The sequence below is a fragment of the Ambystoma mexicanum genome, chromosome 10 (genome assembly GCF_040938575.1).
Source record: "Ambystoma mexicanum isolate Mex_15411 chromosome 10, UKY_AmexF1_1, whole genome shotgun sequence".
Taxonomy (NCBI): Eukaryota; Metazoa; Chordata; class Amphibia; order Caudata; family Ambystomatidae; genus Ambystoma; species Ambystoma mexicanum.
This window is the reverse complement of record NC_090932.1, coordinates 1,276,288,549-1,276,314,737: the sequence shown is the minus strand read 5'-3', so window position 1 is coordinate 1,276,314,737 and position 26,189 is coordinate 1,276,288,549. Positions and strand designations below refer to the sequence as shown.

The 26,189-nt window shown below is 45.8% G+C and overlaps 1 protein-coding gene across 1 annotated transcript in view; it reads left to right on the top strand.

The window, feature by feature from the left end:
- AP1B1 (adaptor related protein complex 1 subunit beta 1) overlaps positions 1–26,189 on the top strand; it is an 896,137-nt gene that overhangs the window by 460,873 nt on the left and 409,075 nt on the right. Inside the window, exon 13 of the mRNA XM_069619269.1 lies at positions 3,495–3,696. Coding sequence (XP_069475370.1) covers positions 3,495–3,696 — 202 coding nt within the window. The remainder of the gene's footprint in view (positions 1–3,494; positions 3,697–26,189) is intronic.

Below are 26,189 nucleotides of genomic sequence, written 5' to 3'. Positions count from 1 at the left end.
GGGCTTAAAAAGACTGTTTCTAGGAAGTTTGTCTGCTTTTTCAAAGCATTCTGTCACCGTGCTTTTGGAGTATCCTCTGCTTATGAACCTTCTGCCGATAATTTTGGCTTCTTCCTGAAAGTCTTTCTCCTGACTACATACACGTTTGGCTCTCAAGAATTCTCCATATGGTATGGATTTCTTGAGTGATGTGGGATGATGACTATTGGCATGGAGGGTAGAGTTGGAACTGGTTTCTTTTCTATAGAGTGATTTGATCTTGTTTTCTTCTATTTTAAACACATCTAAAAAGACCAATTCATTTCTACTGACAGTCCTGGTCAATTCCAGATTATATGGGTTGTAGTTCGAAATGGAGATGTATTTCTCTAATTCATGTTTAGTACCATCCCATATTAGGAACAAATCGTCAATAAAACGATACCACATCACTATGTGTTTGGTGAAGTCTTCCATCTCCTCACTCCATGCCACTGTAATTTCCCACCATCCCATATACAAATTTGCATAGGTAGGTGCCATGCATGACCCCATGGCCGTGCCTTGTGTTTGTCTATAGATGGCATTATCATACAGGAAGTAATTATGTTCCAAGCAGAATTTCAACATATCTAATAGCATGAGGTTGTGTTGGCGGTAACTCACAGATCTACTTGCTAAAAAGTGCTTACATGCATTTAACCCATACTGATGATGTATCGAAGTGTAAAGTGAGACTACATCTAGAGAGACCAAAAGAAAGTTAGAATCCCAGTTATATATTAAACCATTATTTTTATATAACTTTTGGTGTGTTAGTGTTTCTTTGGCCTACAGCCCTTCCTCCCTCTTAAAATAATCCTTGGAATCGCAGGACTATACTAAGAGCTGGAGCCCTGTGTCCCAAGTACGAGTCTTCATAAGTCCTACTTACGGTAGTATTTTGTGAAACTCACGAACACCAATCTATATGAAGTACTCCACTTCCCACGAATATGTACTCTTAAGTAAAGGCTCATTTGTGCTGAAATGCCGAAAGGAGTTGGTGTTAGCCACTCACCTCCTCCCTCTTTCTACGAAATGAAAGCACATCCTGGCTGGCTATACAAAAGGCAGTCTGTGTTAGCTGCTTACCTCTCTTCCTTCATCCTCTTCCTCATAAGGCTCATCTGGGACAATTATACAGGACAGCCTACCTTAGAAAGGAATGCTTGTCATACTGAACGTAGTCAGCATAAGCCACTCACATTTCCCTTTGTACCATCGTCCTTCTCATAAACATATTAAAGATAGGCCAGCAGAATATAGTGTCAAAGGAGTGGGGAGAAAATGGGGACCAGACATTCTACACATAGTTAAAAATCCCTTGTGCCTACACATCATTAGTACATCATTAGTCCTAAAGACACAACCTACACCTGTAATATTATGTAGATCCACTCATATAAAGACAAGGAGTGGTAAGAAAAGGGCATCAAACACTTTACCACACAGGAAAAATATAGTCATACAGGTCCATAAGGGCTATAACAATCTACAGTAATCCTGGCCCTGTAGGGCATATTATTTGAAAAGTGCAAATGGCACAAAACTGTGGAAAACAATTCTGAAATTAGAAAGAGGCCTTCAAAAAATCCAGATTCATCTTGGATATAATTACCAATGCAATTCACCTCAGGGAAAAAAGTACACATTTTAAATAGGTTTTAGCTTTTAGGGAAGTGAAGAGCATGACTTTAGAATTACATTACAAATCACTGGTTAGTGCTAAAAATCCAATTCTTGGAACTCCCTGAACCATTACTATGTACAGGAAAACTATCCAGGGAAAGGATGTTCCGAGGTGAATAGGTTTAATAGGAAATAACAGACAAAGTCATTAGGCCCGACCGCATTTATCGTGAAAATTAATTGAAGTCTCGGTTTTCTCCAAATGTGCATATTCAAAAGCAAACGAGCCCAAGGAGGAGAATAGGGGAGCCCAATGAAGAGATCCAAAGGTTGGTTAAAAAGCGGAAGCCATAGGAGAGGATGCAGCAACGCAGGGAGAGACACCATTTTAATTGATGGGAAATGTGTTAGACTGGCTCCTATAAAGTCTTTACCACAGACCAGAGACACCCCATAGGGCGAGTATCGAGATTTAAGTTCCTACCTCTGGACCTGGAGGCAAGTGCTCACAGTGCAGGTTTCAAGAAAGACTGCAATACAGGAAAAAAAGAACCAAGCTTCTTATTAGTTGTCTTACAGCGATCCTGCTCCCAGAGACTTGAACCCTGGGTCACCAAAGCCCCAGTGACCAAAGAGAAAAACAAACTGCACTGCATCAGCGAGGAAGACTCTAGGAAGACAGAGGAACCCAACTAAGATGATTCTGCTGGCTTAGTGGACAAAAGCAGGCAGCAATCCAACAGCAAACTATCCCAGCCTAGGGATAACCGATCGGGGTGCCCAAGGATGGGGTAAGGAGCAGATTAGGCAGGGTAGTGGTGTCTCACTACCCTTCCAGGTGGCAGCAGCAACCAGCACCAAGGCGGGAGACTCAGGCATTAAACTGTGGGAAGTAGTTTTAAAACAGCCTGTAGACAATACCAGCATGGAAGGCCCGACTCGACACAAGAGTCGGCAGGAGGATACAGGAAGTCGAGGATGGATTTCTAGCAGCAGAAAACCCCAAGCAGAGATTTTCCGAGGCCACGGCATCCAGCAAGTATGACCAAATGAGGGCCTAAAAATGCAGCAAGAGGGGAAAATACTCCAGTAGGTAAGTAAACATACTTCTTCTCAGAATCCAGCATCAAGGAGTGGCATGGTTTCCCCCAATCGCAAGAGTGGGCTAGGGATAAAGGTGGCCAACCATTCTTGTTGGACTTGGTTGGGACTGCCACTCCACCCAGACCAGCCCCATAGGGTGTGATCAGAATAGCCCAGGAACCTTTGCTGTTCTAAAACAGTAAAAAAACAATATGGAGGCCATCATGTGGGCTCACAAAAGGCCCACTTGTGCAGTATGGCAATTTGAAAGCCTACCTTGTGGTTCCTGAGAAGAGCATGACTTCACAAAATGTACATTGGTACCCCAGTGACTACTAAAAAGGCACATTGCACTACCAATGCAGTAAAATGACTGCCACCCTTGGTGAAGCCCAAAAGTAAAGTATGGCTGCCACCAGCCTATTCCCTAAAACAAATGTAAGGAGATATAATCACCTTTGCACACTAATGTGGTACATAGAACGTACTTGCTTAACTGACAATCTCATGGGCGATCCAAAATGAAGGGTTGTAGTAGCCAGGGAACCTCAGTAAAAGTCTTCCAGACTACTAAAAAATAGGTCGGGGATCCAAAAATAAAAAGGGGGAAAATCAAGAAGTAGAGGAGCCATTGACAGTGGCCCTAGAATCACCAAAATAGAAATTCTTTCTTAACACTTGGAAATAATAGGTTTTTTCTATGCACAAAACAGACTCTTCATTAACCACTCGTTTTCTCTTTCATCCAACCACTTGTCTAGCAATGAAAGCACAGAGAGCCCAGAGTCTGCTCCACCTATATCCCAAACCCCAGAACAAGCAGCAGTTATCCCATCCCAGAGTGACCTCTTGGGTGACCTTTTGAATCTTGATCTTGGACCTCCTGTGAGTGTTCCCCCGATGGCGGCATCATCTGTGCAGTTGGGTGCAGTTGACCTCCTTGGAGGAGGTCTTGATAGTCTGGTATGTATGAAGTCGTTTTTATTTTTGTTGTACTCTCTCCTGTGAAAATATTCATGTGTGCAGAAAACCTTTTTGAACCTGTCTCCATGCACACCTCTGTACAGACTTGTGTGTTTCAGCTTTTGTGAGCTTGTACACTTTTCTCTCTGTATACATGCTCTACTCGTATGTCTGTGTGCTTATTGTGTTAAGTTTGAGAGCAGCGATCACTGTGTTAATGCTGTATTTGAAAATGTCCCATTACAAACTCTTGCTTCAATGCCTTTCTTTCGTTCATGGCTCTGCCATTTTGTTTTCCTGTTTTTCTCCTTCCCAACTGACTTTGCTTCTATCTAGAGACTGAACTATGTGTAAAGGGGGATTCGATCGTTGCTTTAATTAAACATTATCATTCATAAGCGAGCTGCATCATCTAACGCATGACCAGGGTTACTTCATTTTGTAGCTGATGTCTTAACTCAGATGAATGTGTAACTCCTGTTTGGTTCTATAAATATATTTCTGATGTTTGTTAATCTGCTTAGAATCACATGCTATGCATAGGTCCGACATCCAGTGGTCACTGCAGAGTATTGCATTTTGTTTTTCGTAGTCGAAAAGGGGACGTCGACAAGGCGTGTCTGTAACACTATCCCTATAGTGACGTGTGTTGTGCCCACAATCCCTCACGCGTCGAGGTCCCTCAGATTGTTTTTTTCCGCCCAGCTACTGGTCGCCTTTACGCGGAGCTCCTCGAGAGACATTGCAGATTTCATCTCCTCGACCTTTGGTCGTTTTCCTATATTAATATAGAACATATCGATCCCCCCCTCGATGCTGTTGTGAAGCTGTCTCCGCTGAGCAAGATCTTCGACGGAGGGGACGAGCGGAGGAGATCCTTCGGCGTTGCCGAACAGGTGGCCTGGCCTCGCAGGCCAAATACAGTAGGGAGAGTGGGGGTCGTGGGACATCTCTAGTTCTTTTCTGAGAATGCCTTTCCTTTTCCCCTTCCTTTCCCTTGGGGTGGTTATCACGTTTTATTGCCTCGGCTATGGAGAGGACACCCTTTAGGTTTTGCCCGCTTTGCAAGGGCAAGTTTACTTGGAAGGACAAGCATTCACGGTGTAACCGCTGCTTGCCCCTCGATCACAAAGAGGAAGGTTGCACGGCTTGTCGGCTTCTTAAGCCGAAGACTCTAAAAGACTGTAGGGTCAAGAGGTGGGCGGCCTACGCTATGCCGAAGGCCGACGCTCCACCCACCGTCGCTACCTCCGACAGTGACGAGGAACGTGATACCACGACCTCCGCTACGGAAGTCGAAAACCCCCCTAGAGAGAGCGCACACGCGCTTCGTCGTCTGTCCCCGGCCCCGACGGGCTCGGCTCATGCCCTGCTTATGGGGATGAACACCCCGGCGACATTGACGCACACAAGACCACACATAAGCACACAACCCATGGCTCTTCTTTGCCGAAGGAGAAGAGAGCATCAGCGCCCAAGGAGACGCAGGTTTCACCGGCGGCCTCCTCGGACCGTTCGGGTTCGAAGCCCCTCTCGCAACCGCAGCCGCAACCAGCGACTGGGCTTTCGGCAAATAAGGGCGCCGCCCCCAAATCATCGGCCGGAGTGCATCAGCAGAAAGCGCATGCCGCCGTAGAGCGATCGACACCCATAACGTCGAAACCACAGCCCTCCGCTGACAAACTAGTCGCTGAGAGCTTGGCGAGGATCGTGGTAGCCGACGCCCACAAGCGTACGCTGAAAGACTCGTCGAGCGCTACGCAAAGGTCGAAAGACACGCCGAAAACACAGGGAGGATCTCCTTCAGTCGAAGGGATTCCCAGCACACCTGAAGGCTTTTCGGAGGGCGACGGGACACTTTCCTCGATGTTGTGGGAGAGGTCGAGCCGTTTTCAGCTACAAGACACCAATTTTCCCCCGCTAGACCGCTCAGGGGTACCCCATGAAACCATGGAAAGGCTCCATCTCTGCATGGAAAGAATGGAGAGGTTTATGAATACCCAAAACCCTCCCACTCCAAAGAGAATAAGAGAAGGGCCTCAGGAGGACCCCAGGGGCAAAATTCCAAGACTAGTCAATCCCCACCAGGACACAGCCTCAGACTTCCATAGTGTGTATGACCTCACTGGGGAAGAACATTATTTTGAGGAAGAGGATGATTTTATGGACGAGGAAGAGGGACGGAACCAGGAGGAAGGTCTGGAAGACAGCCCAGACTTGGTAGGAGAAGGCTTCGGAGAAAATCCAGAAGAAGGACCTTCTCACCCCTGGCAATCCCCATCAATATATTCCGACACTGATGTCCTGAACCTAAATCCTCCTGACAATTCACCTGTTAGAAACACGTCTCCCATTGACGATCAACCCACATTTAATGCCCTGTTGCGCAGAGCAGCAGCACACTTCGAACTGGACACTGGGGAGCTCTCCCCTCAATTAGACTTTGTAGAAAGGGTAATTAAGGAGAAACCCCCGGTCAGTCAGACAATTCCCCTCCTCGCTTCGGTGAAGAGAAGAATCATCCCTTCGCTGTCCACACCCGCACTAATCAGAGGGGTCAATCCTAGAATTGAAAAACTTTTCACTCCTTCACCCTCAGACCCGCTGTACATCAGGGGACATTCCATTCCGGATTCCCTGGTAGTAACCAACACAAGAAAGAGGGCAGGGGTACCACTTTCCACCAGTGAGGCACCACCTGACAAGGAGGGCAAGCGGTTATATGCCCTTGCAAAAAGAGTTACATCCTCGGCCGCCTTTTCGGCAAGAATTGCCAACAACAATTCTTTGCTCGCTAGCTATGCGGACGCGCATTGGGCCAAACTGCGCAAAGACGCCGAAGAAGCGCCGGAACCATTACGTACACGGCTGCTTTCAACTATTGGCGAAGGAACCCAGGTCAACCAGAGTATTGTAAAGAGCTCTCTGGATGCGGCAGAAACTGCGGGACGTTCCCTAGTTCAGGGAATAGTCCTAAAGCGCCACGTATGGCTGCGCAACTCGGGGTTCAAACCGGAGATACAGGCGTCTTTAATAAATGAACCTGTTGAAGACTCAAACCTCTTCGGGAAAGCGGTGGATGAGGTTCTGGAGATGGCTAAAAAAGAGTTCGATACTATCAAAACTCTTGACCAAATCTCTAAGCCCTCTACCAGGCGCGGCTATGGCAACAAACGCTTTTTTCGTGGCCAACGCCAACAACAAAACCAGCAGCAACAGTACCCTGCCACCAATTTCCAGACCAATAGTGGCCAGTACAGCCAAAGTGGACAGCGCCGGGGCAAAGGAAGAGGGTGAGGGTCCACCCCCAGAGGTTCCCAAGCCCCTAACAACACCAAGTGACGCAAAGATTCGCGTCCCCTCCCATGCAACACCGGTCGGGGGCCGGATAACATCCTTTCTTCCAGCATGGGAGGGTATAACGTCAGACCGCTGGGTACTTTCCACCGTAGCCCACGGATACTGCATCGAATTCAACAGTTCCCCAACATACAAACCCCCGAGGGGACGACGCATGTCACCGGAACATCTTGCCATCCTTCTACAAGAAGTACAACTACTGCTGGAAAAAGGAGCCATAGAGGTTGTGCCTCTATCTCAGGTAACGGAAGGTATTTATTCAGTGTACTTCCTTGTACCCAAAAAAGGATCTAACCATGCGCCCTGTATTTGATCTGCGCCCAGCGAACAAGTTCATCAAACCCCAAAAGTTTCGTATGGTGACCTTACAGGAAGTGATCCCACTGCTATCACAGGGAGATTACATGACAACATTGGACATGAAAGATGCATACTTTCATATTTTAATGTTGCCAGCGCACAGAAAATACCTCTGGTTCATGATAGAGGGCAAACACTACCAGTTCAGAGTGCTACCCTTCGGCATAGCATCAGCACCGAGGGTATTCACGAAGGTACTGGCAGTGGCAGCGGCCCACCTGCGCAGGTTGTCCATCCCAGTTTACCCTTACCTCGACAACTGGCTCATAACAGGGGATTCTTACGAAACATGCTTCTCCAATACCCAAAAGACTGTAGACCTTTTGTTCCAGTTGGGCTTCTCCATCAACGAAAAGAAGTCCAGCCTAGACCCCAGCCAAATCAAACAATTCCTAGGGGCTCTAATTCAAACAAAGGACGGCCTCGTCTTCCCCTCCAAAGAGAGGGTCCAAAACATGTTGTTTCAGATCCCTCAATATGTGACCGGTCGAGAGGTGACGGTACGCAAAGCAATGCGCTTGCTAGGCATGATGGCGTCGTGTGTTTATTTGGTACCTCACGCGCGCCTGCGCATGCGCCCAATGCAAGAGTGGCTCAACAGCCAGTGGTGTCAGGCCAGCGGACTATGGGACGACCTAGTAGTGGTCTCGCAGGCCTTAGTTTTCTCGCTACGGTGGTGGACAAAGGAAAACCTAGAAAAACGGAAACCCTTTGCCACACCCGCGGCGGAAGCCACTCTAACCACAGACGCATCCCTCACAGGATGGGGGGCTCACCTATCCCATCAGACTGCTCACGGAGAGTGGACTCTGAACGTAGCATCCAAACACATCAATCTTCTGGAGCTACTAGCGGTGTTCAAGGCTCTAAAAGCCTTCAAAGAACACCTACAAGGCAGGACAGTGATGGTCCTTACAGACAGCACCACAGCCATGTATTACATCAACAAGCGGGGGGGAACCCACTCTCCAGGACTGTCCAAACTGGCCCAAAACATATGGAAGTGGGCTCTCAAACAGAATATGTTCCTTCTGTCACAACATGTACCAGGGGAACTCAATCTGCTGGCAGACAAACTCAGCAGAGATTTCCCCCTGCCCGAAGAGTACGAATGGCGACTGCACGAATACATCGTCTTCGACGTCTTCACGCAATGGGGGTTCCCAGAAATAGACCTGTTCGCAACCCTGGAGAACTTGCAATGCCAAAGTTACGCCTCCAGGTACCCCCAGAACCAATCCAAGGGGAACGGTCTGTCGATTCAATGGTCAGGGAGATTTGTTTACGCTTTTCCCCCGACTCCCCTTCTCAACAAGTTAGTGCACAAGATGCACCAGGAACAAGTAAACCATGATACTGGTGGCCCCAATGTGGGCCCGACAGCCATGGTTCGCTCACTTGATGGAGATGTCTCTATCTCCCCCAGTGAAACTCCCCTGCCCGTACAACATGCTGTCACAAGACAGGGGCAGGACTCTGCATCCATGCCCCCAGAACATGAACTTAGCAGCCTGGCTCCTGAGATCATAGAATTTGGACATCTACAGCTCCCACAGAGATGCATGGACATCCTCAGGGAAGCCAGAAAACCTAACACTGCCACTGCTATTCTAGCAAATGGAAGAGATTTGTCATTTGGTGCAGAGGAAAGAGCATCAACCCAATTGACTGCTCTCCCACACATTATTCTATACCTGACCCATTTATTGGATTCAGGTCTAGTGTTCAATTCCATTAAAGTCCACCTAGCGGCACTTTCTGCATACACCACTTCCCAACTCAAAGTGTCGTGGTGGAAGATCCCTGTTATAAAGGCCTTCATGGAGGGAGTAAAGAGAATACACCCCCCCGATAGCTGACCCAGCTCCCAGATGGGACCTTAACGTGGTACTTACCAACTTATGGGCTCACCATTTGAACCCATGCACAAAGCATCTCTTAAAGACCTCACTCTTAAGACTGCTTTTCTAATAGCTATCACCTCCATCAGGAGAGTAAGTGAACTACAGGCTCTTTCTGTTCTAGACCCTTTTGTTACAGTTCACAAAGATAAAGTGGTTCTACGCACTCACCCAAGGTTTGCTCCGAAATTCATCTCAAAATTCCACGTAAACCAGTCTATAGAACTACCAGCGTTCTTTCAAAATCCTTCCAACTTGGGAGAAAGGACTCTGCACACACTAGATGTCCGCAGAGCGGTCATGTTCTACATGGAAATAACCAGACCACTGAGGAAGACTAATCAGTTCTTCGTCTCGGTGGCAGCAGGAAGAGAAGGGGATGCAGTTTCAAAGTCCACTATTTCTAGATGGATTGTTCAATGCATCACTCTCTGCTATACGCTTGCTAAGAGAGAACTGCCCTTTAGGCCAAGAGCACATTCTGCTCGAGGCACGGGGGCGTCCGTAGCATTCATTGCAAATGTTCCCCTTGAGTCCATCTGCAAAGCGGCTACCTGGAGTTCTGTGCACACCTTTACAAAACACTACTGTCTAGATGCACACTCTAGATCTGACTCCCAGGTGGGACAGGCAGTATTAAGACATCTTTTCTCTACTGTTCCTTCTCATAACCCACCGCCAACTCCGGGTACTGCTCGCTAGTCTATGCACAGCATGTGATTCTAAGCAGATTAACAAACATCAGAAGACAATGCATTACTTACTGTAAAAGCATTTCTGATGGTTGTATCTGCTTAGATTCACATGCGCCCACCCTTCCTCCCCGCTTGGATGGAAGGAACATAGACATCCTTTTCTATATTTCTCTCTTTTCTGTACTCGCTCACGTCTAGAAGGCTCCCTCAGGGCAGAAAAATACAGAGGGACCTCGACGCGTGAGGGATTGTGGGTACAACACACGTCACTATAGGGATAGCGTTACAGACACGCCTTGTCGACGTCCCCTTTTCGACTACGAAAAACAAAATGCAATACTCCGCAGTGACCACTGGATGTCGGACCTATGCACAGCATGTGAATCTAAGCAGATACAACCATCAGAAATGCTTTTACGGTAAGTAATGCATTGTCATTTTCAATGAAAAAACTTTAAGGGGACGTTATGGTTAAGTTGTGCTACTAAAAACCTATCAAGTTCAGTGAAAAAACTTTGTTAAAGGGACGTTATGGTTACAAGTAAAACCGAAAAAACCCTGAAATTCACCAGTTAAGGTAAGCTAAGCAACCATAACTCAAGCCACCTCCGTGCACTGCTAAGAATAACACCATGACATCATTTTTAGTACCACAACTTAATCATACCGTCTCTTTGTTAAAAAGGTTTTTCATTAAATTTCATAGGTTTTTATTAGTGTAATGTAACCAGAACGTCCCCTTAACAGTTTGTTCAGGGAATTTCATGGGTTTTTACCATTGCATTCTATTTTCCTACCACTTACTAATATCATACCTACCCAATATAGCAATATTTGTGTCCAATTTACAAAGTGTCACCTTAAAATTTTGCCATTTCCCACCTTCTAGAACCATTTTTAACACTTCTATACACTTCTTGCAACAATTTGTGCATCCGTAGATGTCTACGAACATCTGACTTCATTGCGTACCTTCCGGACAGTGCCACATGACGACACGTTGGCGCGCGGCATGACGTGTCCGAGAACCCCGTCCACACTTCACAATAAGCTCTGTGCTTCGTGGACAGTTCGAAACTGAATTTTCTATTGATATAGGAACTTTCATCTTCAACATTTCCCTTGCACAGCTCCAACACCTATTCCTACTCCTCCATTAACAATCTAGTACACATTAAATAGTTTTAGTAAATCCATTTATCTTAAAATGGAATCCGCTAATGCCATCCCTCCTCCCCAAGAGACACTACCACTGCTGTAATCAAGGAGCACTGTCCCTACATTAGAAATAAAACAGGTGCAATATTTTACCCAGTCCACCTGCCACTCCATATTAGTGTTTGGTACCTCTTCCCTCATTTCCCTCCCCACCTTTTGGTCTAAGATCGCCTGCAAAAAAAAAAAACAAAAAAAAATGCATTCAGGAACAATAAAAGAAATGTTCCTTTAGGAACCACCTTTCACAGTTAAAAAATAGAACTAAAAAAAAAACTCCATCTACTTTATATTTCTCAGTAAAGTACATAGAATCAATAAGATTTTCCAACATTTCCATTTGCATTTTGTGTTATGCTACAATATTGTGGCGTTTATCCCCCGTCCCAGGGATGGAACAGTGGATACCGGGCTGGCAGCCCAAGTTATCAGCCCAAGCAAAGCGAGGGTGGATAATGTCTCCGGACCATTATCCCTCTCCAGCCCCTGTAATGGGGGGATGAAGGCCATTAGACCTGCGGCGCCCCGGAGTAGGAAGGAAAATCCTTTTCCAAGATGGCCTCCATGGAAAGGGAAGGCGGGGTTCCGTAAAGGGCCCCTCTCCCTGTTCCATGGCAGCCTGCAGAAGGCGAAAAGAGAACCCTATGACCATATTACCACAAGCACATTTTTCTTCCCTTTCAAACCTATCCCAATTTCGAATAACTTTACCACAAAGCCAGTCCCAGGTGGACATGGCCACTTAAACCCCATGTGTTGTCCTTCGGGGTCATGGCCAGTAGCCTGATTGTCCGGATCATGACCGTATTCCATGACCCGGACAATCTGGCCACTGCCCATGGCCACAGGCTACACCTCAGTCACCAAAGGTATATCACTATTTTTTGTACCTACATTATGACACGTGACAAAAACATTTATATCTAGATCTATAATCTTTTTGCAAACCTTTGTGTAGATTTGTCAAATGGCACCACATTTATAAGCCTTTACCTTATTTTGGAACCCCTCCTCTAATTTGACCCCTCTTGACAGAATCCCACCAAACCTTGCAAACCTATTTGGGATCCGGTCAAGAATATAATTGCAGTTTCATTAAGTGGCGCAAAAGTTCTCCAGCATGGGGAGTTCTCCAGCATTTGTAGGGCCCTAGTCGCCGGGTCGCCCTCAAAGGTCTTAAAAGACCGCTCGGACTTCCTCTTTTTCTCACCTGCTGCTGGGCTCTTCCCTTCCAGCCAGTTGGTAAGGCGGGTATGACGATCCTTCATAGTCCGTTCGGATATGTTCTTCCGAAACGCACAGTTCTTCTCCTCGTGCGTTTTGTCTTCAATGGGGCAGTAGGGGCATTGAGAATGCTCATCCTTCATGAAGACATTTTGTAATCCGCATCCAGGGCAGCTCCTGAAAAGCTTGCATCCGGGCGTCGTGTTTCCTTTATCCTGAGCCATGTCCACACAGGGTAGGCCTCAAAGATCTTCCGGAATCCTCCAAAAAGCGAAACTCGATAAAAACTTCGCCCTTGTGGGGCGTAGAAATTCCGAACGGGGCCCTGTTGATCGGAAGTAGAATCGGTGGAGCGTTGGCTCGATTGACTGAAAAAATTGGATTAAACTCTTTGAAAAATCGCAAAAAGCTATAGCACGAGGACTCCCAACACTTGAACGTGCGGTAAAAATCTGAAGATGGCTGCCGGAGGAGGGGCTTAGGGAGAGGGCAGTCATTGGCTGGGGGCAGTATGACCCAGAAACCAGTGATTGGTTACTAGTAGAAAGACAGTTCAGAAACGAACTGAAACTGATTTTTTCTTTACCAAGGATTCCCAGCCTGACGACGAGGAATATTCATGAGCATGTGAATCCATGCCAGAACCATGCTGGAGAACTGTTACAGGTAAGTAACTTGTTCCTTATAAGCCATCCAAGAACTGTTTTTCACCAACCCTGTATTGCTGAGGTGTCCGCGAACTTCTCAGGACTGTTCGCGAACATCCGAACCGTTCACGGGGAAATATATAACAATATTTGCAAAATCTGACTGTCGGGGAACTCCGCTCAGTGCTTCCGACCAGCATGGCGGAAAAAACAATCTGAGGGTCCTAGACGCGTGAGGGATCATGGGTACAGTGGACGTCACACTAGGGATAGTATTACTGGCACGCCCTGTGTCGACGCCCATTTTCGAGTTTCGAAAAACAAACTGCAATACTCTGCAGCTTCCACTAGATGTCGGCCTATGCACAGCATGTGAATCTAAGCAGATACAAGCATCAGAAATACGATTACGGTAAGTAATGTATCATATATATATATATATATATATATATATATATATACAGTTATACTTCTGTCCATGTGTCGCACAGCATTTTATTTGTTTATATTAATGGACAGGAAGGATTGTTAGGCAAGATTGTATACAGTACCCTTTGGGTGCACTACAACAACCCTGACGTCCTGGCAATACAAACTCAACTTTTGGTATAAGTCTGTACTACACAGGTTGATAGTGTTCAGTAGCCAGGCTTATCTCAAGAGAGGTCAATGCGAGCTGTAGGGTAGTTACACAGATAGTCACAGTGACAAGTATTCAAACACACACATGGTTTCTTGAATAAACAATTCTTAATTTATCAGTCAGTTAGAATAAGCCTTCTTCAGAAGGGAGCAATATAAAAGCAACACACAAATACACTCCAATACTACACACTCTTAGTTTATAAATCAGTAAACACTCTTTTGGGAGGGCCACAGTCATAACCTACACCCTTAGGTGACTTCAGTAGCTAGGGTGCTGGGGACATTAATATCTTACTGTAGCATTTAGAACATTCTTAGGAATTGCTCAAAGGGGAAACGGTTATTAGAACAAAGAGATCACACACTTTCTTAAGCGGGCAAATACTTTTGGATCCCCTAAGCAGTCATTCAGTGTAACCGGCTAACCTAAAGTCAATGGGCAAAAGTCTGTATGAGCTGAAGCACTTCTGGTAGTTACGTAGAAAAGTCTTTGCACAATGTTTTAGAAGTCTTTGAAGAAAAGAAGAATCGAATGTAGGGCCACAAACTGTTTAAAGTTGTGAGTAGTAGAAGATGCAAGCAACTCTACAATAAGAGGGAAGTTCTCTCAGACTTTACAGTACCTTTTGGATTGAAGAACCAGTGCAGCAGATGACTCCTGTTCCCTGTGCAGCTCTGCAGATCTCACTGTTCCTTGGCCTCAGTTGTGGGGACAAGAGGGAGGACTTCTGGGGACTCCTGCACTGCAATGGGACGGTCACCGCTTGCAAACAGCAATCTTCAAATAAGTGGCACTTTGGTGTTTCAGCTCCTCGCGACTACTGCAAATAGCAACACTGCAGTTCCTGGCTATTGAGATGGACTTTCCTTGCTTCTGGGGTCCAACACTCTGTTGAGGGGTCTCCAGCTCAGTCAGTCCTGCTTCCTGGGAGTTCGGAGGATCTTCCTGGACCTCTTAAAAGCAACGCACACAATCTGGTGTTCCTCTCCCTGGCTATTCGGTTTCCAAAAGCAACTCTGTGGAAATTCAACCAGCTCCGAGAAGATGTCCAGGTGGCTTACTTTGGAGTTCATTGGTCCCAGCAAGTCGTCTTTGAAGGGGCTTTTCTGTCGATACGAATGTGCAGTTTCAGCACAGCAGCAGGGCTTCACCGCCGAACCAACGGTCCAGGAGTTGCAGCAGGCGTCATCTTCAAGTTCTCCTTCGGTTCCTTCGTCCAGTGGTCGACTCTGCCTTTCAAGCCAAAAGCCTTGCCTTTTATTCAGGTTTATCCCATTCATTCCAGCCTAGCTGTCAGTCACCCAATAGGGTGGCTGTCCTTGCTGGACAGTTAGCTGGGCAATCACTACAGAGTGCATTCCTGTCTCTTAGGAGACTAAGCACAGGGAGATTCGGGCACCTCCCTCACTTCCTGCCCCCACCAGACACCCCGGAGCCAGCGGTGGACTTCACTTGTGAATCCCGCCAAAGGCAAAGCGAACAAAGGGACCAAACCTGGTTTGGCACGAAGAGTAAATCTCAAGAAGGACGTTCTACAAAGAAATGGCGATAAAAGAAGACCTCAGCCATTTTGACAACAATAGCACCCCTGGGTGCTTTACTGCAGCTGCGAACGCAGCCCGCGGTAAATGCACACCACAGTAGTTAAAAGTATACCACTGCCACCAGCCATTCTGTGAGGAAAGGGTAACAAAAAATGTTACATGAGAAGCTAGACAAAGGGGATACTAAGTAACCCCTGCAGTACCCTATTGTAAGATGGTGTGTGCTAGGTCTAGAAAGTTACAAAGGTAAGTCAAGTCCCTTTCACTTTACTGTTCTGGGAAACAGTGTTTAGCCCAGAGCAAGAATGTAAACCTTGGGGAAATCTGAAAGACTTCCTTGTGCCACTGCACTGAAGGTGCTGTGTGACGCAATGTAAAAGATGATGCCTATGGGGTTTGTCTTTTGGTTATGGAGCCTAACAGAGTAAAAAAGAAAATCACATTAAAATGCATGAGAGAGGGGGGGCGGGGGATCGGGAAGGGTCTCACTCTCTCCAGGTTAAAAAAAATCAAGTCCTCAAAATCCAGCAAAGTTGCTGGGCGGCGTCTCTAAGGCGCAGGGAATTGGCACATTTCTGAGAATTCTCCCTAACGAGGATTTCTAATTGCAGAAGGAGATTAGTAGACAAAGGAGGGTGGATATAAGAAAAAGAGGCACGTCGGAGGAATAGACGTTATGCCATGCTAAGGGTTTGCTGGTAATGCACAGTTTACAAACTGAACTGTCTCTGGATGTAGCCTTTTTAAAGACATGAATGTGACGAATCAGCTTCCTGGGCACCAGTGGTCCGGGATGAATATCAACCCCACACCTCTAGTACACCAGAAGTGATCTGAACAGATTGGAATACAGGTGAATTATAAGACCTCTTTGTCCAATTTTGGTAACGTGGACGGAACGGCAGGCTTATCTCTATAAGGTCATGGATCGTAGGTTAGTGTCTTGGATAGGAAAGAGCAGTTATTGAAGTAAACGGTAAAGTCTTTGCCAATGTTCTCAGAAGCAGTTTGTACGAAAAAGAATCATATGTTCGGTCACAAGCTGATTAGGCCTGCAAGTTGGGAAAGTTCCGCCAACTTCTCTGCAAGAGGCAAGTTCTCTCAATCGGGTTGGCACAGTACCTTAATATGAAGAACAAGATGCAGCAGAAGATGTTGGTTCCTGGCAGTTCCTGCAGATCTCACTGTTCCTGAGCCTGTCGTGGGGACAAGAGGGAGGACGTCGGGGGACTCATGCACTGCACGGGATTTTTGAAAAACGCAGACAAAATGGAGTCCCTTCAGTTCGAGTAGCTGTTCATTAAACACAAGCTGGTGTCCTTCCCCCTGGTTAATCCTAACCAGCTCCGAGAATGGTATCTAGGTGGCTTACGAGTTGATTGGTCCCACCAACTCAAAGGAAGAAGTCGTCCTTGAAGGGACTTCTCTGTCGAGGTGAACTTGGCAATTCGGACCTGCAGTAGGGCTTCACCGGGCAAACCAGCGGTCCAGGAGTTGCAGCAGCCGTCCTCTTCCAGCTAGTCTTCGGTTCTTTTGTTCCAGTGGTTGACTCTGCTTTCCAGTCCAAGAGACTCCCCTTTTAAAGTTTTCTCCCTTTCATTCCAGCCTAGCTGCCACTCACCCAGCAGGGTGGCTGTCCTTGCCGGACAGTTAGCCAGCCAATCATGCCAGAATGCATTTGGGTCTCCTAGGAGACTAAGCACAGGGAGTTTTGGGCACCTCCCTCACTTCCTGGCCACCCCAGGCACTCGGTCACCAGAGGTGGTCTTCAGTCCTGAAGCCTGCCAAAGGCTTAGAAATAAAGAGACCAAACCTAGTTTGGCGTGCAGAGACAAACTCTAGAAGGACCTTTCCAAAACAAAATGGTGAAAAAAGACCACCGGGACCCGTTTAAGCAAAGGGGCTTAAGGAGCCATCTTTAAAAACATGGCTCCTGCAATTTCTTGCTTCCGGTGTTTGCGGTCGGGAAAAATCATGGTAGTTTGTTAAAAACCACTGCCACCAGCCATTTCGATAGAAAGGGGTAGCATTTGACTGCTGCATGAGTATTTAGACACAGGGGATACTAGGTAACCCCTACATCACTCTATAGGAAGATAGTGTGTGCTGGGTCTAGGAATTAAAAAAAAGACTAAAGTAAATTTAAGGTATTTAAACCTTTGGGAAGTCTAAAGAAGACATCCCTGTGTCACTGCCCTGAGGGTGCTGTGTAACACACATGAAAAGATGCCTATGGAGTTATCTTAAAACTCCATAATCCAAGAACACAAGAGTAAAACACACATCAAAATACATGAGTGGGTGAAAAAAGGCTCGCACTCTTTCCAGGTAAAAAATTTAAGTCCTCGAAAATCCAGCAAAGTTGCTGGAGGTCTCTAAGTTGAAGGGAATTTGCACATTTATGAGAATTCTCCCTAACAGGCGCCCAGCCATCGTTGCTAAAATGGTTCCTGGTCTTCTTTTTTTGCCATGTCTTTGTGGAAAGGTCCTTCTGGAGTTTTTCTCTGCGCGCCAAACCAGGTTTGGTCTCTTTGTTAATTCGCCTTTGGCGGGCTTCAGGCGTGAAATCCACCCCTGTAGAGTGTCTGGGTTAGGCAGTGTTAGGAAGAATTCTCATAAATGTGCCAATTCCTCCCACCTTTCAGCCCTCCAGCTGTTTTGCTAAACTTTGGGACTTTGAACTTTTAATTCTGTGTGTTTTACTCTTGTGTTTTCTTTGGTTATTGTCACGCTCACCTGGTCTCCACGGGGGGGGGGTCGCACGAGGCTGCACGAATGACATCTGCACTCGCGTTTCACGGGTTTGAGTGATGATGCTTGCACGCATCTTCTCCCTCACTATCACTTCCCAGGAAGCATTTGCCTAAAATGCCCCCACCTCCCGTAACCTCCTAGTGCCCCTCTCTGTTCATGCCTCACCTTGGGTTTTTTAATGGTATGCTCTCCGTCCTGCACTCTAGCAGGGGCGCGGTATGTTCAGCCTCTTCCCTGGATCAAGTTGCTTCACTGATCCTGTGGGGCTGTAGCGGAGTCTTGGAACAGCTTGACTCAGTAGGCAAGTCTCTATGCCAGTAGATGCTTGGTATAGTTTGCTTAATGTCCTTATTGCCCAAGTTCTCACTTTTGTTCTTAATTCCTTTCAGGCGCGGCTGTGGGTGGTTTTCTGATGAAGATTTGCCTCTTCCTACGACGCTGAGCAGATTTCCTGCGGTTGAGTATTAGCGCGAGTGCGTGGCGCTGAATGTCTTTTAAATGGTTTCTTTCCCATGCGCGGCTAACTGCTGTTCTTTTCTTTTTCTCCAATGCAGGTGCGGCGCGACTCTGGAGCGGCGATTGGATGAACCGCTTCAATGGGAAGAAGAAAGCAGACTCCGGGTGAGTATTGGCTCTTCATGCAAACGCCTTCCTTTCTGCAGATGCGACGATCCGGAGAGCAGCTGAAGGTGCTGCCTTTCTGATGGACTGTTTCAGGTAAGGCCTCAATCACTGTTCTAATTCTGTTCTTTTCCTTTCCTTCTTCACAGGTGCCGATCGACCGTGATCCCAGGACAGGCGTGGCTGTTGAAGATTGGGTGCAGGAACTGAGCAGATCCGGTGAGCGTTACACTGGAGGAGTGCAGAATAACGCGAAGCGTGTTCTGTCTGTAGGGTGTGGTTTAAATAGCCTTGCAAGTAGTTCCATGTAAAGTAGTCCCTCGGCCACACCCAGGGTTAGGCTGGATGGCTCAGCCCCATTAGGCTGGGCTGTATGTAGTCCCATGCAGTTTACCACCAGATAGAATAATATGAGCCTGGCGCCGACGGCGCCAGGACTGAATCGAGAAAGTCCTAAGGCAACCTTTTGGGGCTTTATAAGCCCTTATGGGTGCTAGTAACTGGGGTAGGCCAGTCGGCTACTGATGTTTGGGAGTATGCACCATGAGTTATGGAGTTTTAGAGCACTCCATAGGCATCATCTTTTCATGTGTATCACACAGCACCCTCAGTGCAGTGGCATAGGGAAACCTTTACAGACTTTCCCAAGGTTTAAATACCTTCTCTGCAATAAACTACTGTTTCTTAGAGTAAGTAAAGTGAAATTGACTTTACTAGTCTTTTTAAATTCCTAGACGCAGCCCACCCTATCTTACAATAGTGCTGGAGGGGTTACTTAGTATCCCCTGTGTCTAGATACTCGTGTAGCAGTCAAATGCTACCCTTTCCTATCGAAATGGCTGGTGGATGTGGTTTTACAATGAACTTCCATGATTTTTCGCGACTGTGAACACCGGTAGCGTTAAATTGCGGGAGCCATGGTTTTCAAGATAGCGTCTGAGCCCCCTCTGTAAAAACAGGACCCGGTCTTCTTTTTCATCGTTTCTTTGTTGAAAGGTCCTTCCAGAATTTTGCTCTGCGCGCCAAACCAGGTCTGGTTCCTTTGTTCCTTCGCCTTTGGCAGGCTTCAGGACTGAAGACTGCCTCTGGCGCCTGAATGTCTGGGGTGGGCAGGAAGTGAGGGAGGTGCCCGAAACTCCTTGTGCTTAGTCTCCTAGGAGGCCCAAATGCCCTCTGGCGTGATTGGCTGGCTGACTGTCCGGCAAGGCCAGCCACCCTGCTGGGTGAGTGGCAGCTAGGCTTGAATGAATGGGAGAGAACGGAATAGAGGCAAGTCTCTTGGCTTGGAAGGCAGAGCCGACCACTGGACGAAGGAACCGAAGAAGAGCTTGAAGAGGACGGCTGCTGCAACTCCTGGACCGTTGGTTTGCCCAGTGAAGCCCTGCTGCAGATCCGAATCACCAAGTTCGCATCAACAGAGAAGCCCTGCAAAAGACGACTTCTCCATTTTGAGTTGGCGGGACCAATCAACTCCAAAGTAAGCCACCTGGACACCCATCTCAGAGCTGGTTGAATTTCCTCAGAGTTGCTGCAGGACACCGTAGAACTAGGGAGAGGGACACCAGTTTGTGTGCGTGACTTACAGCCACTGGAATTGAAGTTGCCAGTTGCAAGCTTTTGACTGTCCCAGTGCAGTGCAGGAGCCCACCGACGCCCTCCCTCTTGTCCCCATGACTGAGGCCCAGGAACAGCGAGATTTGCAGGAACTGGTAGGAACAGAAGTCATCAGCTGCCTCTTTTTCTTCATTGTAAGGTACTGTAAAACAACACTGAGAGTACTTGCCTATCGTGGCGAAAGTGCTTGGAACTTTTGCAACTCACAAGCCTAATTAGCTTGTGACCCAACATATGATTCTTCTTTCTACAAACTACTTCTAAGAACTTGTGCAGAGACTTTTCCGTTTAACTACCGGAACTGCTTTATCCTATCCAAGACTTTAGCCCATTGACTTTGGCCTAACCTATTGAATTGAATTGAATTGACTCTTCTGGTGAACTCAAAGTATTTGCACTGTCTAAGAATAATTGTAGTCTTTCATTTTCTGATAACCTTTGCCTTTTACTCCTCTTGAAAAGTATTCTGAATGCCAACAGTAAGATATTCATGTCCCCAGCACCCTTGTAACTAAAGTTACCTGTGAATTGTAGGTTGTCTGTGGGCCATCCCAAAAGGGTCTTATCTGATTCAGAAACTAGAGTGTACAGTATTGAAGTATATTTGTGTTATTATATGATTGCCTCCTTTTTTTGAATGTTTTAAAACGGACTGGTTAGTACATTAAGTATTTAACCAAGAAACCTTGAGTGTAAGAGTTTATTTGAACACCTGTGATAGTAGACCTCTGTGTAACATCATTACTGCTCACATTTCCCCTCTTGAGATAAGCCTGGCTGCTCAACACGCTACCAAAACTGTGTAGTACAGATTTATACCATAGGATGGTTTGATTACACCTGTAGTCATAGTTGCTTGTAGTGTTCCCAGGGGGTACTGCATTCAAACTTTTCCTAACACCAAGAAACCTTGAGTGTAAGTGTTACTTGTCACTGTGAATCTGTTACAACCTTAGAGCTCACATTGAACCCTCTTGAGATGAGCCTGGCTGCTCAGTCACTCTACCAACCTGTTTAGTACATGCTTATATCAAACAAGGCCATCTTAACCAATTTTGGGGCCCTGCGTGCGGACATCTTTGGGCCCCCACCACCAAACCAATAGAATTTAGTGATCAAGAATATGTGGTCGCGCCCTTTCCCCAAACCCCTCGTGGGTTGATATGCTGCCTCATAGCACGCAAAAGTAAGCATGCTTACTCCCTTTAAGACCCTTTACCCGCTTCATTCTTGCTCTAATCAGAATAATAAACAAGTATCATTTGAAGGCCAACATTAGCAGTTTATAAAGAGGTTACTTCTTTTCTAGTATAGATACTGGACACTTTTTATCAATAGCATCCAGGAAGGTATGCAACCTGTAGTATTAATGCAGGAATGTGTGTAAAAGGGTGCATGTAAACCAGAATAGACAGAGCACTCACATTAGCTGCCTCACATAATGAAAAAGTGCTCAAGCATGGATACAGGAGACCAAGTGGACGGAAGGAGAAAGCTACACGCACCATAGCATGGATAGTGGATGCAGATCAGAAGCTACCAGGAAGGTGTGTGTATTCAGCCAGACTTTGATTAGAAGTGGGACCTGGTTTACAAATAGTGCTGCCATTAGAAATCAGGGGAACAAGTGCCTGTAGTGTGCAATATATCAAAGCTCACTATTCTAGTGGAAGCAACCAGTGAAACCATGAGTGAGGCTTTTTTGAAGATCATACCCTGAGAAGGAGATCACTCTGAAGGGCTGACAATTTTGAAAGGTTTAGGCACTGGCAATGTTCAGAGGTAAGGCAATACAAGATTAAATGGGATGCCCAGGATCGCACATTGGTTAAGGGGTGAAGCTGGGATGTGTACCATCTCTGCAATTTCTGCATTTAAATACTTTCTTTTCCAGTTCTTACCATGAAATAAAATAATCTCATTTTATAAAACTGGCTTGGAAAGTACATATCACATTACGACACATGACAATTTTTTTTAAACAAAATGTTATAGAAGGGTGTTACGCAAAATGGGAATGATTCTAGCATTGTTCCACCATCATCAAGGGAAGTATGTAAGTACCAACATACTAATCGCTGTGATATAACAGATTTAATCTGTGGTTGTCTTCTGTATTTTAAAGCTTTAAATACTTCCAAAACACTGGCTTGTGAAATTGTCATTTATAAACGTGCAGCAAGTAATTGGCTAATCGAGGCCACCAGCATGCGAGCAGGCAAACCTCACAGAAGACACCACAGTAATGTAAGACATATCAGATGATTTGACCAGGATCACTGTATCGTCTGTTGGCAAATCCAGGATAGAAGAATGAACGCTTTGGTTCCACAGTCTTAAATTTGGATGCTTATTCACCAGTTGGACTAATGGTTGGACTAACGGTTTATGCTCATCGTTGGAGGTGATTGCCTAGGTTTTACAACACCCCATCTGAATAAACCAATATCTAGACCTTAATCATACGATGACATTTTAGTTTGTATAGCAACAACTATGTGGTGCAGGCACATTGCTGATAATAGCACCTTTTCTGCTGAAATACCAAGTACATATGCAGGCAGGTTATAAACGTCATTCATAGGAAAGGCTCAGCCAGCCTGGCTGTAATGTGCTATTCTAATCTTGCATATATACACATGCCTCTGCAAAGAGTGCTTAACACACTGAGCTAATTTCTGACCATCAATATGTATTTCAGCTTTGGCTATTGCACATGATCAACATATTTCCCACAGGGTGTAAAGAATGCTACATGAGTGGTGCAGTAGTGAGTACACAGACTATGTATACCACAGTGAACACCGAAAGCATTGCATGATAAATTGATCAAGGCAGCATGTACTTGTCAACAGACAGGCAATAGGTTCAGAGCCTCAGCAGCATGCCATAAAATATCTTGACATGTGCTGTTTAAGTCTGGTGAACAATGGAATCCTACTTCTTTAGATCAGGCAACCTTGTGGGCCCCCTCCAAGTTGAGGGCCCAGGGCAAGTGCCCCTTTTGCCCACCCATAAAAACGTCTCTGATACCAAAGGTTGGGTTAACTATTGCCAAGAGGACAAGGCTGGTGCAGTCTCCCAAATGATACTGCATACAATCTTGCCTAATTTTCAGTTACAGATAGTTATTTATTTAACATCAGTTTTAGTAAAGCATTCTTTAAAAAGGCAATTGATTGCAACAGTCAAGCAAACTTTGGAATTACTTTTCAAACTCGAAGCTGGTGAATACTCTGCTAATACCTTTCTCCTACGTCCTGAAGTGACCCCAATAACAATGATAGTATTGCATTACTATATAACACTAGTATACTTTTAGACTGAGTTTCAGAAAGGAGGGATTAAGGAAAAAAGGTTAGAACATTTATTTATAATGTGAGGAACATTTTAATTCTCCAATGAAATCTAGGTAAGTCTTTCCCAGCAGAAAAAGTCAACACATTTCAACCTATGAGGGACAAGTGATGGCAAAGTCAATGGATTCAGAAAGGTGCCTTGAGGGAGCCAGGACAGCCAACGTAATTTGGACAAAGTCATTAGTTCTGATGCTCTTCTTGGACAAAAAGTATTTCACAGAAGTCAGATAGTTCAGAGAATCGCTGTAGGAACACAAAATGTTAAGCCTGTGCAAAAGGGAGTTGAAGTCAACTTAGAGTTGAGTGCAAATCTCAAATGAGACAGCACGACTAAAGGCACAAAGGTAAGTACCCCCAATCCCAAACAGTACCTCTGGTTTAGAAGAAAAGTAGTCCAGTTGGATGTCTTCTTGCTACAGCCAAAGCACTCCCTGGTTCCTGAGCCTCAGTCATGAGGACAAGGGAGGACGTCTGGCGGGCTACTGCGGCAGTACTCGCGGAAGATAGTAGGCCGTACGGGCTCTCTTCCATTTAACGGCACTTTGCGGTGTCAGCGATTCGCAAACAGCACTGATGCAGAACGAATATCTCTGGTTGGACTTTCCTTGCTGCCTCAGTCCTGGATTCTGGTAAGGGATTTCTTGCTTCTGGAGTGTGCTTAGAAGGGCTCCTGGAGCTTTGGGCCGGATTCGTTCCGCGCAGCCGTTGCACTCTGTTATGTACACTCGACCTCTGGCATTGGGCGTCTGCAGCAATGGAGAGGCACAGCAAGTCAGGGATTGCGCCAAAGTGGAGTTTGTCTTGGGGTTAGTTGGTCCCCTTAACCCAAGGGAAGATGTTGGCCTTTCTGGAGCTTCTCTGTGGATTCAAAAAAGGTCCGCACAGCTGCAATGATCTTAGTGGCCCAAACCGACATACCACTGAAGCATCCTGAAGGAGGATTGGCTAGTAATTCTGAATCACAGAACCGAATTGAGGGTTTAGATGGTCCTTCCGCCCTCACTGATATTATTGATCTTGCAGAGGAGAGGCAATGGCAGAAGGATCATAGGATACTAGATGAGAACGTGGAGGAAATGGATGAATCCCCAGTAGTGGTGCTTACCCGCAAAGAGAAAAGATTAGCCCTCAGAGCTCAAAAATGTATTGCTATAAAAAAAAGCTCAGTCTGGGGCTGAGAAGAAAGCTAAAAATCAACCTGCAAAAAGAATTGATAACCATAATTCTCATATGAAAGATCTATGCAACTTACCGAATAATGATGCCAGCATTGAACTTCCATCAACTTGATGAGTCCGAAGTCCTACTAAATATTAACAATGATCAGCAAGGGCTGGGAATAAAGGCAATGAAAACCACTTCTGAAAAGAATAATGGTAAAAATAACAACAAAAATCTGCGAATTCCCAAAATTGGGACAGTTCCAAACTCAAAACCCACGGTAAACAAAGCTTCTGAGGAGCTTTCCTCTCCCCTTTTATGTAAGCACAAACAAACTGAGTTATCTAATTTCTATCCCCTAATTGGAGGCAAGAGAACTACAAAGGTGATTATTGGAATTACGGGTGGACATGGCACTTGTAACATGGGAAGTGATCCCTAGACCAAGAACAGGGGTGGTCGAAAAGATTCTACACCTGGTCTTCCAGTTTTGGCTTCCAACTCAGCTGAAAGTGGGAACAGCATCAAAACTCCCCAAAAAGATTCAATTTTAGGGGTGGAAAAGGACACTAGTGGGAGAAAAATCTGTACTCCTAATGTGGCTCCTATCTCAGGGGAGGGTGCGAATAAGATCCACACTGTGTTTAATGACACCAGGTTGGGTGGCGGGGGGGGGGGGGGGAGAAGCGATAGTGGAGAGAGGAAAATCGAGTCACACCCATCCCCTCCTTTGACACATTATACACCCACTATAATGGGATGGGAGAGTGATACTGTTCGTAATGGTAATTCATGCCTAAATAGGTCATTTATGCTTAAAGCATTTCAGGCAATACCATCGCTGAGAATGCTACGATCTGATGACGTAGACTGGATAAGGCTTGCGCCAAATAACAATAATCGCATGATTTGTAACTATAATTCCTATATAATTAATAAATTAATATGGGATCAACAAGACAAATTTGCACACATAGGACTCACCCCATATATATTCTATTCATCTGAGGCAACAACCTTTTTAGAAACTCCTGTTCCAAGATCTGAGCCAGTACTTGGCCCTATTGCGATGCCCTCACTTTTAAATGAGGACATGCTAAGACAATTCACGGCTATTGCATCAGCGATTAAAGAGCTTACTTGGCTTGAGCCATATATGAATAGGTCAATGGACCAAAAAAAGTGCTCCAACAAACATAGCAATGAAGCCCTCGAGCTGATCTCTTGGAACGCATGTGGATTAAGAAACTTTCATTCGTGGCTCAAGGACTTAGAAATACATGTGACACCAGCTGTTATATTGCTCCAGAAGACCATATATATGTCTCACTTCTATGTTGAAGGCTATTATTCTTGTGTACAATTTGCAAAAATGGGCCTTATGGGGAGACA